The sequence below is a fragment of the Aquarana catesbeiana genome, linkage group LG13 (assembly GCF_042186555.1).
Source record: "Aquarana catesbeiana isolate 2022-GZ linkage group LG13, ASM4218655v1, whole genome shotgun sequence".
Classification (NCBI taxonomy): Eukaryota; Metazoa; Chordata; class Amphibia; order Anura; family Ranidae; genus Aquarana; species Aquarana catesbeiana.
Genome location: NC_133336.1, coordinates 70,404,632 through 70,417,101, shown reverse-complemented (window position 1 = coordinate 70,417,101; position 12,470 = coordinate 70,404,632). Strand labels below are relative to the sequence as shown.

At 42.6% G+C, this 12,470-nt stretch overlaps 1 protein-coding gene across 1 annotated transcript in view; it reads right to left on the bottom strand.

Moving 5' to 3' along the window:
- NAA30 (N-alpha-acetyltransferase 30, NatC catalytic subunit) overlaps positions 1 to 12,470 on the bottom strand; it is a 40,169-nt gene that overhangs the window by 14,046 nt on the left and 13,653 nt on the right. The window contains exon 2 of the mRNA XM_073609880.1: positions 505 to 628. Within this exon, the coding sequence (XP_073465981.1) occupies positions 505 to 628 (124 nt within the window). The remainder of the gene's footprint in view (positions 1 to 504; positions 629 to 12,470) is intronic.

Here is a 12,470-nt window from a genome sequence, read left to right as displayed (position 1 = left end):
CACTGTGCAAAGCGCTCCCAGCACAAAGAAAGATACGAATATATGCAGCCCCACGGCAAAGAAGCCCACTTCCGCGAGGGCGCATATATGTGTGCGGTTGGCTGAGCACGTTTCAAGTGATATTACAGTCCGCTTTTTTATCTTGAACCTACAGGTAAGCCTATAATAAGGCTTACCTGTAGGTACAGTGGATATCTTCTAAACATGCATTGTTTTAGGAGATATTTACATGTGTAGTAGCCACTGATATCACTAGCGCATGTGCACTGCACTCTCAATGGACAGCATGCTGTCCATTGAGAGAGCTGTGCTGCATGAGTGATGTCATCATGGCTCAGCTATTCAAAATGGCAGGAGCCTGTGAACCTGGAAGGAAGACTGGGGGAAGATGCAATCCCTGTCAGCGGTGACGGGGCGCTGTTGGAGGGATCCAGTTTTTAGGAAAGTCTGTGCTAGCATTTGGTGAATACTAGCACATAGGATAATCCAATACAATTTACCTACCAATGCCCTTTCTTCTGTACTTTGAATCCACTGCTAACATGGCTATATAACCTCGGCGAAACATCTTTTTGTGCATATCCAGCTTGCAGACGATGGCACCTACACACTCATCTCCAACCATGGCCTGAAAAACAAACATTGCAAACATTTAGGTTTTGGCGTTGTGTAGGTACAGTAGAGAAAACAGTTATAATACGACAGGCTTGGTATATATATATATATTCCAGAAAACACTTATTAAAAGCGATTACAGATGTAGCCTTAGTCCATATGCGTTGCTTTTGAAGACTTCCATTCGCATCTATGTAAATAATTCCCTTTCCCTCAGGACTACTTGCCCCATAAGTCAAGCCACCACCCCCACAAACACAAGTGGCCCCACAAGCTGCTTACAATCAGAGACACAGTGGCAAGTGTGTCCAATATGCTCAAATTGTTGGTGCAAGCAGCGTAGTAGTGTCAGTCTAGTAACTATAGTTTTTTTTTTTTTTTTTTTACTGCAGTGAGGATAAAGCTTGAAGGAGCAGGATGGAATATGGTTCTCGAATGAATGCATCTAACATAGGATGTGGTTTTCATTTGATAAAGTCCATTCATTTTAAAGTTTTATTTGCATGTAGAAAAACCTGTGTGCAGCACCCCCACCTAATACTTACCCAAGTCCCATCTTGATTCAGCGATGTGCACAATAACAGCAGTTCTCCCTGGTCTCTTCCTCCTCATGGTCTGGGACAGCAGCAGGGGCCATTGGCTCCCACTACTGTCAACCACAGCCAGTGAACCAATGAGGAGAGTGTGGGGCGGTGCTGAGCCACGCTCCGTGTGTGAATGGACACAGAGCAGCGGCTTAGGGTACCGCCATAGCAAGGAGATGGGCCAGGAGCGCCGATGGGGCTGCTTTGTGAAAAACCATTAGATAAAGCAGGTAAGAATGACATATTCTATCTATATCTATCTATCTATCTATATATAAATCTGCCTTTTAAAGTTTTTAAAGCTGAGCCACTGCTCTGTGTGTCCATTCACACATGGAGCTGTGGCTCGGCACCACCCACCCTCTGACACCTAATTGGCTTACTGGCTGTGATAGACAGCAGCGAGAGCCAATGGCTCCTGCCCAAAGCCAATCAGGAGTGCAAGTCCCCATGGAGAGGCAAGGCTCTCCTAGACATTGCTGGATCGAGTAGGGGCTCAGGTAAGAATTAGGGGGGCTGGTGCACGTGGAAGGTTTTTTTACCTTCACGCATAGAATGCTACAGGGAAGTACCACAGGGGAGAAGAGCGGGCAAGGCTTATGTCAAGTCGCCTATGCCCCTTCAACAGAGATCAAGTGACCTGCCCTGGAGGAGAGAAGAGTATGCAGGATTCATACCTTAGATTGTAAGCTCCCTGAGGGCAGGGACTGATTTGAATTTACAATATATGTGTAAAGCGCTGCGTAAATTGAAGGCACTATATAAGCATCTGGAATAAAAAAAAAAAAATAAGTGGACGTTTCTTTTCATTATTTTCTGGCCTGCACTGGTTTCAGTAATTTGAGTCAATGATCTAGGGGGCTTGGCAGAACTCCAGATCTAAACAGCTAGTGCTTGATAAATTTGTTTTCAATCTAGGAGCCAGTTAAAAAAAAATAAAAATAAATAAAAGTTAGGAGCCACTTTTTTTAACAAAGCTTTAAATTTCCAAAGGACAAAAACAAACACCTTCCCTTATGTAGCCCTGATGTGCATTTTTACAGATGCACGACACAGGTATGCCTCTCAGTTTTTGCCTATTAACCTTCTTAGGATCCACAAGAACTTCGTACAATTAAAACTGTAATAAATGAGTGATAGTCTCTAGTCTCTGGCTATCCCTCACAGCTATTAGAGTTTTAAATATACTAGGTTCTTAAGGATCCTAAGCAGGTTAATAGGCAAAAGTTAAGAGGCATAACTGAGTGTAAATCTGTGTCATGTGGTCTGCGCTACTGTGCGACTGAGTGCGGTGCAATTTTCAGCCCATGCATATGAATGGGCTGAAAGTGCACAGAGGAGAGCATGTACTACTTTTGAAAAACGCACTGCTATGGCACCATGTGATCCAGTGCAGGCGATCTGCATTTTGGTTTGGAATATACTAACACCCACAGCAGAATGCACACCCAGTGTGCTCTGAACACAGTGCGTTCCCACAAAGAACACAGCTCTTTGCTGCGTTCTGGTGTGGACGCACAAGTCCTTAGCAAGCATGGAGGGAGCACAGCAAGACAAGGCTGGATTTTTTTCCTAACTCCCAGATTTGGTCTTTCAACAAATCTTGCATGATGCAAAAAACGGAGCGAAAGACACAGCCCTTAGGGCTTTGGAGAGAAATAAGTAAACACTACAGATATATGTGCCGAGGTCAGATTTCATAAATGGGGGTTACAACCACTTTAACCCTTTCACTGCCAGGTCCGTACGCTGTACAGACCTACAGAAGTCCCTGCAGGTGGCCAAGTCCGTACGAACCTCATGGTCACTTCAATGACCAAAAAGCTTACATTAGAATTGTTCAGCAGACTCTGAACAAATTTAACTCTGATCAGCGAATTACAACCAGCTGATCACAGAGTTATTAACCCCGACACCCCCCCCCCGCCCCCATGCCACCGCTTCCCTGTCCCTCCACCTGCCACAGCTCCCTTCCACCTACATTTGCACCCCCCCCAATCTTTCCTTTATCTCCTTCCCCCCCTCAGCTACCTTTGGAAGCTGGCATCCCTCCACTGCCACCGGCTTCCAGATGTATCCCACCTGCCTGTCATATCACCCCCTGCACCCCCGATCTATCCCTGCTCCGGCGGCATCCCGCAGATGCTGGCTGCATTGATCTCCGGCAATCTGACAGGCTGGGGATCGCGCGCGGGGGGGGGGGGTCAATGCAGGTGAAGTTGGGGCATGCTGGAAGACCCATCTTCAGTATTCTGGCTGAGGGAAGAAGGTTCTCATCCAAGATTTTACAATACACGGTCCCATCCATTGGCCCCTCAATGCCGCAAAGTCAGCCTGTACCTTTAGGAGAGAAACAGCCCCAAAGCATAAGGTTTCCACCTCCGTGCTTGACTGTAAGGTTGGTGTTCTTGGGGTCATAGTCAGCATTTTTCTTCCTCCAAACACGGCGAGTCCCCCTCCTTAAGAAGGCACATGCAGTCATGCCAATGAACATCTAAATGATTCAGAGAAGGATTAGGAGAAAGTGCTGTGGTCAGATGAGACCAAAATTGAGCATTAACCTCGACTTTTGTTTTGTTTCTACCTCGGAGCTTGACTGCAGGAATTTTGTTCTTAGGGTCATAGTCAGCATTTTTATTTCTTCAAAATACGTTGAGTTAATGCTCAATTTTGGTCTCATCTGGCCACAACACTTTCTTCTAATCCTTCTCTGAATCATTTAGATGTTCATTGGCATGAATGCATGTGCCTTCTTGGAGGAGGGGGACTCGCCGTGCTTGGCAGAAAGAAAAAAGCTGACTATGACCCCAAGAACACCAACCCTAAACTCAAGCACGGAGGTGGAAACATTATGCTTTGGGGATGTTTCTCTGCTAAAAAGGTACAGGCCGACTTTGCCACATTGAGGGTCCAATGACAGGGCAATGTATGGTAAAATCTTGGATGAGAACCTTCTTCTCAGAACACTGAAGATGGGTCACGGATGGTTCTCCAGTAGGACAATGACCCAAAACATACCCCCAAGGCAACAAAGGCATGGCTCAAGAAGCAGCACATTAGGGTCATCGAGTGCCTAACCAGTCTCCAGACCTTAATCCTATAGGAAATTTATAGCGGGAGCTGAAACTGAGTTGCCAAGAGACAGCCAAGAAACCTTAAGGATTTAGAGAAGATCTGTAAAAGAGTGGACCAAAATCCCTCCCGAGATGTGTGCAAACCTAGTAACCAAACTACAAGAAACGTCTTACCTCTGTGCTTGCCAACAAGGGTTTCTCCAAGTACTAAGTCATGTTTTGCTCGGGGGATCAAATACTTATTTTACTCACTAAACTGCAAGCTAATTTAGAACATTTTTTCTGGATTTTTGGTGGATATTCTGTCTATCAAGTTAAATACATCTATGAAAAAAATTATAGACCCTTCATTTCTTTGTAAGTGGGCAAACTTACAAAATCTGCAGGGGATCAAAGAATTATATATTTCCCACTGTATAGGTTTTGGGGGAGACATGGATTGTGCCTTTAAAGAATATCTAAACCCCCAAAAAAACTTAATATGGCAGCTAACCAGTCGTAGTGGCTGCATTCGTTTTTTATTTCCCCTTCAGTGTTCCCATAATTCACCTGGTAATCTGGGTGGATCCAGACTATATGGTTGGGATCTTTTCAGAGCCTGGACCAGCTCTGACATCAGCGGGCTTCAGCCCACTGTGAGCCGATGAGTCCCAGGATTGCAGAACAAACTGCACTCCTGTGATACATAGGTGAAGTATAGCCAAAAAAGCTTTGGCTATACTTTAAAATAGCAGTGAGATTACCAGTTTTTGCACGTTTCCAAAATCAAAAAGCAGCATCATTCTAAATATGAAGCTGAATGAACCCCTTAAATAATTCTAAGAAACCAAACGATTGCATGGATATGTGGAAAAATGTACTGCTCTATCACAGGCACCCGATGGCCATTTGTATGAATAAGCGTCAATTTGTGAACTGCCAACTATTCAAGGCTGCTGCATTCGAAATCTATTTGTTAGCCAATTTATTTAAACAGAAACCAATAACAGATGGCAGATTAGGACAGAAGGAATTCGTCATTAATTGCTACTGTGCAGAAAAGAAGGGGGGGGGGGGGAGGGGGGAGAAGGAGCCACCCTCAAAGATTTCTAGGATACCAGGGTTTTAAAAAGGGGTCAATCACATTATGGCTCTTCCTGGCATTCCAAGAGCTTGGCAGGCAGTTTTGACCTCACCATACTGCATTTTTTTTCTTTGCATGTACCAGAACATACTGCAAATACAAAATCCTAAAAAACACACCAACTGACTGCAAACACATGTAAAACTGCACAACAAACATGCAAAATATAGTGTAAAACAAGCCCTAAAATGTGTGGATACAAAAAGTCTACACACCCCTGTTAAAATGTCAGGTTTCTGTGATGTAAAAAAAAAAGAGAGACAAAGAAATCATTTCAGAACTTTTTCCACCTTTAATGTGACCTATAAACTGTAAAACTCAGTTGAACAACAAACTGAAATCTTTTAGGTTAAAATTAAAATATGGCTGTATAACTGCACACCCTAAACTACTTTGTTGCAACACTTTTTGATTTTATTACAGTGTGTTAGATTGCGAGGGCATCTCCTGTGCACAGCCCTCTTCAAATCACCCCACAGATTTTCAAATCGGATTCAGGTCTGGGCTCTGGCTGGGCTATTCCAAAAAAAAACCTTAATCTTCTTCTGGTGAAGCCATTCCTTTGTTGATTTGGATGCATGTTTTGGGTTGTTGTCATGCTGAAAGGTGAAGTTCCTCTTCATGTGCAGTTTTCAAGCAGAAGCCTGAAGGTTTTTTGCCAATATTAACTGGTATTTGGAACTGTTCATAAAATTCCCTCTACCTTAACTAAGGCCCCTGTTCCAGCTGAAGAAAAGCAGCCCCAAACCACGATGCTGCCACCACCATGCTTCACCGTGGGTATGGTGTACTTTTGGTGATGTGCAGTGTTTGTGCCAAATTTATATCTTGGAATTATAGCCAAAAAAAGTTCAACCTTGGTTTCATCAGACCATAACACATTTTCCCACATGCTTTTGGGAGACTTCAGATGTGTTTTTGCAAAATTTAGCCGAGCTTGAATGTTTTTCTTTGTAAGAAACAGCTTCCGTCTTGCCACTCTACCCCATAACCCAGACATATGAAGAATATGGGAGATTGTTGTCACGTGTACCACACAGCCAGTACTTGTCAGATATTCCTGCAGCTCCTTTAATGTTGCTGTAGGCCTCTTGGCAGCCTCCCTGACCAGTTTTCTTCTTGTTTTCAATTTTGGAGGGACGTCCAGTTCTTTGTAATGTCACTGTTGTGCCATATTTTCTCCACTGGATGACTGTCTTCACTGTGTTTCATGGTATAGCTAATGCCTTGGAAATTCTTTTGTACCCTTCTCCTGACCTACCTTTTAACAATGAGATGCCTCTGATGCTTTGGAAGCTCACTGCGAACCATGGCTTTTGTTGTAGAATGCTACTAAGAAAAAGTCAGGAAAGACCTAATAGAACAGCTGAACTTTTTTTGGGGTTAATCAGAGGTACTTTACATGATGGCAGGTGTGTACTGACTCCTATTTAATATCAGTTTTATTGCGTTTGCTTAATTCTGAACACAGCTATATCCCCAGTTATAAGAGGGCGTGCACACTTATGCAACCATATTTTAGTTTTTAATTTCCCCACCCTAAAAGATTTCAGTTTGTTTTTCAATTGAGTTGCAGTTTATAGGTCACATTAAAAAGGTGGAAAAAGTTCTAAAATTATTTATTTTTGTCTTTTTTTTACATTACAGAAACCTGACATTTTAACAGGGGTGTGTAAATTTTATATACACTGTAGATGATGGTTGTATGGCTTCACACAGTACTAGGGTGGGCCCCCTTCCCCTACTTGTAGGGTACACTGCAAATTAGCTGCATACAGTCTGGTGGGGCTTGGACAGCTTATTAAAATGGCTGTCTATACACAACATAACATTTACAAAACACCGTTAACCCAATTTAGTTTGGGTCGAACATTACATGCACGCAGGCGTTTGTCATAAGTTTCATAAAAGTATCAGCAGTTCATAATCGTATTGACAACTCTGCAGCATAAGAGAACTATAAACATACCTAAGATTACAAACCTCATCACCATGCCACGCAGACCAGTAAACAGGCAACCGAGTACTGGCATGTTACACACACATATTTTAAGCGACAGATAGATCTCCGTGGGTGGTAATGAGTTTTTTCATGCATACACATGAATCGCACAGTGTGTGCGATTCACATTGCATGCAAAATGCACTTAGTTTGTGATCTGCAGCAGGTGTCAATGCAAAACCCCAAACACAGGTCGCAAACAGATCATTTTGCAAGCAGCAGATTTCTCGGTACTTCTTGTACCTTGCAATCCGGTTGCAGTGCGTTTTAAAAGTAGTGCATGCACTCCTTTGGTGCGGTGCATTTTTAGCCCATTGAATTCAAAACGAACGGGCTGAAATTGCACCACACAGTACCACATGTGATGTGGTACTGATGCGATGTACCACACCCTTACATAAAAAGGAAGGTTACAAAAACATTTAAAACCTAGTACACACGATAAGACTATTGGACAAATGATCATCTGTTTCTTTTCTGTGTTTTTTTTTGTATGCCAGTCTCCATATCGAAAATGAATAAGCTGCTGAAGTCCGGAAATTCTCATACGACAATAAAAATTAAGAAGCGATGCCATTTGTATTTTCGTACGAAAACTGTACTGATTAAATGAAAAACATGCGGTCTGGTATCGCATTTGTCCCTTCGGATGATTTATGACAAAAGCATTATCATACGATCACCTTGAAAGCACCATGGTCCAAGTGGAAGACTGCATGAATACATATGTCTTCAATTATTACACCAGCATATTCATACTTTTAACCCTTTTGTATATAATACTTGATTATTATGTGGATTCTTTATATTGTTTTGTATATTTGTATCAATAAAATTGTATTTTACTACCCCATTGCCATTAAAGTCCCACCTACTATTTTGAGGGGGTTATCTTATTTCCTTGCATTAGGGATGGTGGCAACCTTCATGACCTAATTGGATGGTATTCCCTATTTTTTTTTGTAAAGTGGACATCCAAGGTGATGATTTTTGCCACAATTTTTTGGAGAAATTACCATACATGCTGAATTGGAGAGGTGTTAGAACATGGAGCACTACACATTAAATATACAGGTCATACACAGTGGGAGGATGGAAACAAAGGAGTTAACGAACAGATGTGCAGACTAAGGACAATGAGAAGGTTAATATACAGTTAGGTCAGAGACAGGGTGGAACCAAAACTAAGAGGTGCAGACAGTAGATAGGTGCAGGTCTCAGATATTGGTCACAGTTTTTTTTTTTTACTGTGCGCTGGCGTCACTCCATTCTACTCAACTCAGCTGCTGGAAGGGGAACACTCTGTACCTCCATGTATAAGTGAACATGTGGCTCAGTCCTCTTCCTCACATGACACTACTTGAGAGCATTGCATTTTGTCATGCAGTCACCCAGAGACGTCACAAGGGAGAGAGCCCTCCACTAACTGACAACTTCTCTCCTATAAGGATAGAGCGCAGGGAAGCAACTAAGGCAAACCAGGTACAAGTTTTAGAGACGCTAATAAAGTGAAAGATTTTATTACCCTTCACAGGCACAACACAGTTCCACTTAAAATCCCCAAACTAAAAACAAACCTGTAAAAGTAGTTATCCAGGCATGACGCATCTGTACAGGGATGGCACACTCTACAAACTACAGGACATGCTGGGACATGCAGCTGCCATACATTCCAGGGTGGATTTGATTTGAAATCAAGTAGATTTAAATCACTAGTAAAAAGGATTTATTTAAAACATAATTTTTAAAGCGCAACTGTCATCTCTGTCCTGCAGCGGCTCCTCCTCTGCCCAGCTGTTGACTCACCAACAGTCCCATTCACTTTAATGGGATGACTGGTGATGTGGCTTTGACACAAGGTGAGGGACGTGGCGGCAGCAGGTGAGTGGATGCCCTCTAGCAGGCTCTGCCATGATGGATTTGAAATGACAGGTGCTCGTTAAATGTAAGGACTCATTTAAAAAAAAAAAAAAAAAAAAAAAGTAAGGTATATTGCCGTGGTTTCGGATAAACATCCTATGATAAAGGATATATCAGTACAGGTAGCAATTTTTTTTAACTCTAAAATACCAGTTTTCTGTAATCGTAATGCAAATTATCAGCATATAAAAGTGGATATATAAATTTAAAGAACTAAACCAAAGAGGTATATACCTCTTAAACCAATTGTGCTATGCGCTGTCATCTCTCCAGTCCCCTGGAACATGTTCTCACAATATCATCCTACCCAGTCTATCATTCGGCTATATTTTATAATAAAATCATTTTAGATGTCACATGGTGTAGTTTCTTTTGTATTTATCCATCTGCCCCATACTCTTAAATTTTTTCTTACTTCCTCTTGCTTCATATATGTCATTTTATACAGTGTATTATTTGCATTAATTAACCCTTTCATGACTAAGCCTATTTTTGAAATTTGGTGTTTACAAGTTAAAATCCGTATTTTTTGCTAGAAAATTACTTAGAACCCCCAAACATTATATATATTTTTTTAGAAGAGAGTCTAAAGAATAAAATGGCGATTGTTGCAATATTTTTTATCACACGGTATTTGTGCAGCGGTGTTTTAAACGCAAATTTTTGGAAAAGTGACACTTTCATGAATTTTAAAAAATCCAAACAGTAAAGTTACCCCAATTTTTTTGTATAATGTGAAAGATGATGTTACGCCGAGTAAATAGATACCTAACATGTCACCCTTTATAATTGCACGCACTCGTGGAATGGCGACGAACTACGGTACCTATGAATTTCCATAGGCGACGCTTTAAAAATTTTTTACGGTTACCAGGTTTGAGCTACAGAGGAGGTCTAGGGCTAGAATTATTGCTCTCGCTCTGACGATCGCGGTGATACCTCACATGTGTGGTTTGAACACCGTTTACATATGCGGGCGCGACTTCCGTATGCGTTTTCTTCGCTGCGCGAGCTCGCGGGGACGGGGGCGCTTTAAAAAAATTTTTTTTTTATTTATTTATTTTATTTATTTTTGTACTTTTATAAATTGTGTTTAAAATTTTTTTTTTTTTTTTTTACTTTTATTGCTGTCACAAGCAATGTAAACATCCCTTGTGACCGTAATATGTGGTGACAGGTACTCTTTATGGAGGGATGGGGGGTCTAAAAGACCCCCCATCCCTCCTTTACACTTCAAAGTATTCAGATCGCCGAAAACGGCGATTCTGAATACTGTGTACTTTTTTAAATTCGGCGCCATTGGCAGCCGAGTAAACGGGAAGTGACGTCATGACGTCGCTTCCGCGTTTACAATTAGAAGGCTGGAACGAAGCCGCTCACAGCTTCGTTCCAGCCCGCCCCCAGCCGCCGGAGATTCCCGAATGGACACCGGGCCTCCCGATCGCACGGGAGGCCCGGTAACAGCGGCGGGAGGCGGCGGGAGGGCGGGATGTCCCCTCCCGCTCCTCCGGTATAACAGCCGAGCGGCTTTTAGCCGCATCGGTTGTTATATTCGGGTAGCCGATCGCCCGCTGAAAACAACGGTACCGGGATGATGCCTGCAGCTGCGGGCATCATCCCGGTATAACCCCGGAAAGCCGAGGACGCATATGTGCGTTCGGTCGGCGGGAAGGGGTTAATCTTTTCCAAGCTCCTAAGGTAAGATGATCCCTCTTTATCCAATTCAAGACAATCAGCTTTCTGACATAGTAAAACAATAATCTCAAAAACATTCTAGTATTGTTGCTCATTACATCGTCCTCTATCACCCCCAAGAGACCCAGCAGTGGGCTACATATATTCGGAAGATCAAATGTTTCTGCAACAAACTGGGTTACCTGTAACCATAAGGGTCGTACCCCACTACAGTCCCAAACCATGTGCATAAAAGTACCTTCTGCCACCAGGCATTTATGACAAATCGGGTCTGCTCTCCTGCCCATCTTATATAGTCTGTATGGGGTGTAATACATTTGATGTAGGTATCTTAGTTGGATCAGTTTATCCCTCGCAGAGATGACCGTGGACATATAGGAGGTTAAAACCTCATTCCAATGAGCCTCAGTCAACTCTGGGATAATGTCTGTCCATCTCTCTCTCTCTCTCATTTTCTTCTCTCTCGGCTGCGTTTTTTCCATAAGTACAGTATAATAAGTGGAAATACGTTTCGTGTGGTCAGGTTCTGCAAGCATTGATTCAAGTTGTGTTTTCTAACAGAACCATCCCCGTTCCAAATGGTGTATGCACAGCATGCCGCAGCCTGGAATAATGGAACGCCCATGTGTCAGGGACACCCATCTCTCTCTTCAATTGTGCAAACGTTTTAAATTCACCCCTCTCAAATAGTTGATGCACATACGTAAGACCAAATTTGGCCCACCTATATCCATCCTCCAAGCGAGAAAGGTCCTTTAGACGAGGATTGAACCATAGTGGTGTATTTGGCGATAGGTGTGGAGGTCCGTCTTGTATATGTTTTATAGAAATCTCAAGTACCCACTTAGCTGATTGAAGTACAGTTACCCCGTTTTGAGTAGGCACCATCCCTCTAAAAAAGAAATTCAAAAGTGCTTCGTATGAGGTCGCGACAGCTGCCTCCACGGCAGTGGCAGCGTTATTCAGCTGTGGAAACATGCGCCAGTGGGGCTGAACTAGTTGAGACGCCAAGTAGTACAAGCGGACGGGTATCGCCAGACCACCCCTTCCTACTGGTAGCTGTAGAACGCCCAGCAACACACGAGCTGCCTTGTCTCCCCACAAAAAGGAGGTCAACAGGGAGTCAATGTATCGGAACGTCTTTAGGGATATATAGTGGGGCGTTAGAGTATATATAAAAATTTCAGGAGAAAAATCATTTTAAATAATTTAGCTCTCCCCAACAATACGAGCGGAAGATCTTTCCACTTCTGTACTCTAGCCTTGAAGGCGATGATTACAGGCCATAGATTCATTTTCCTGAATTATTGCACTGGCAATTGGATCTGTATTCCTAAGTACTTAAACTGGTTTGTTATCAAGGACTCATTCTTGCTGGTAGTTAGAATCTTTAATACATGCAAACAAAATGAAGGTTTCCCATTTAGGATAATCTGTCAGATTAATAAAACAGCGAT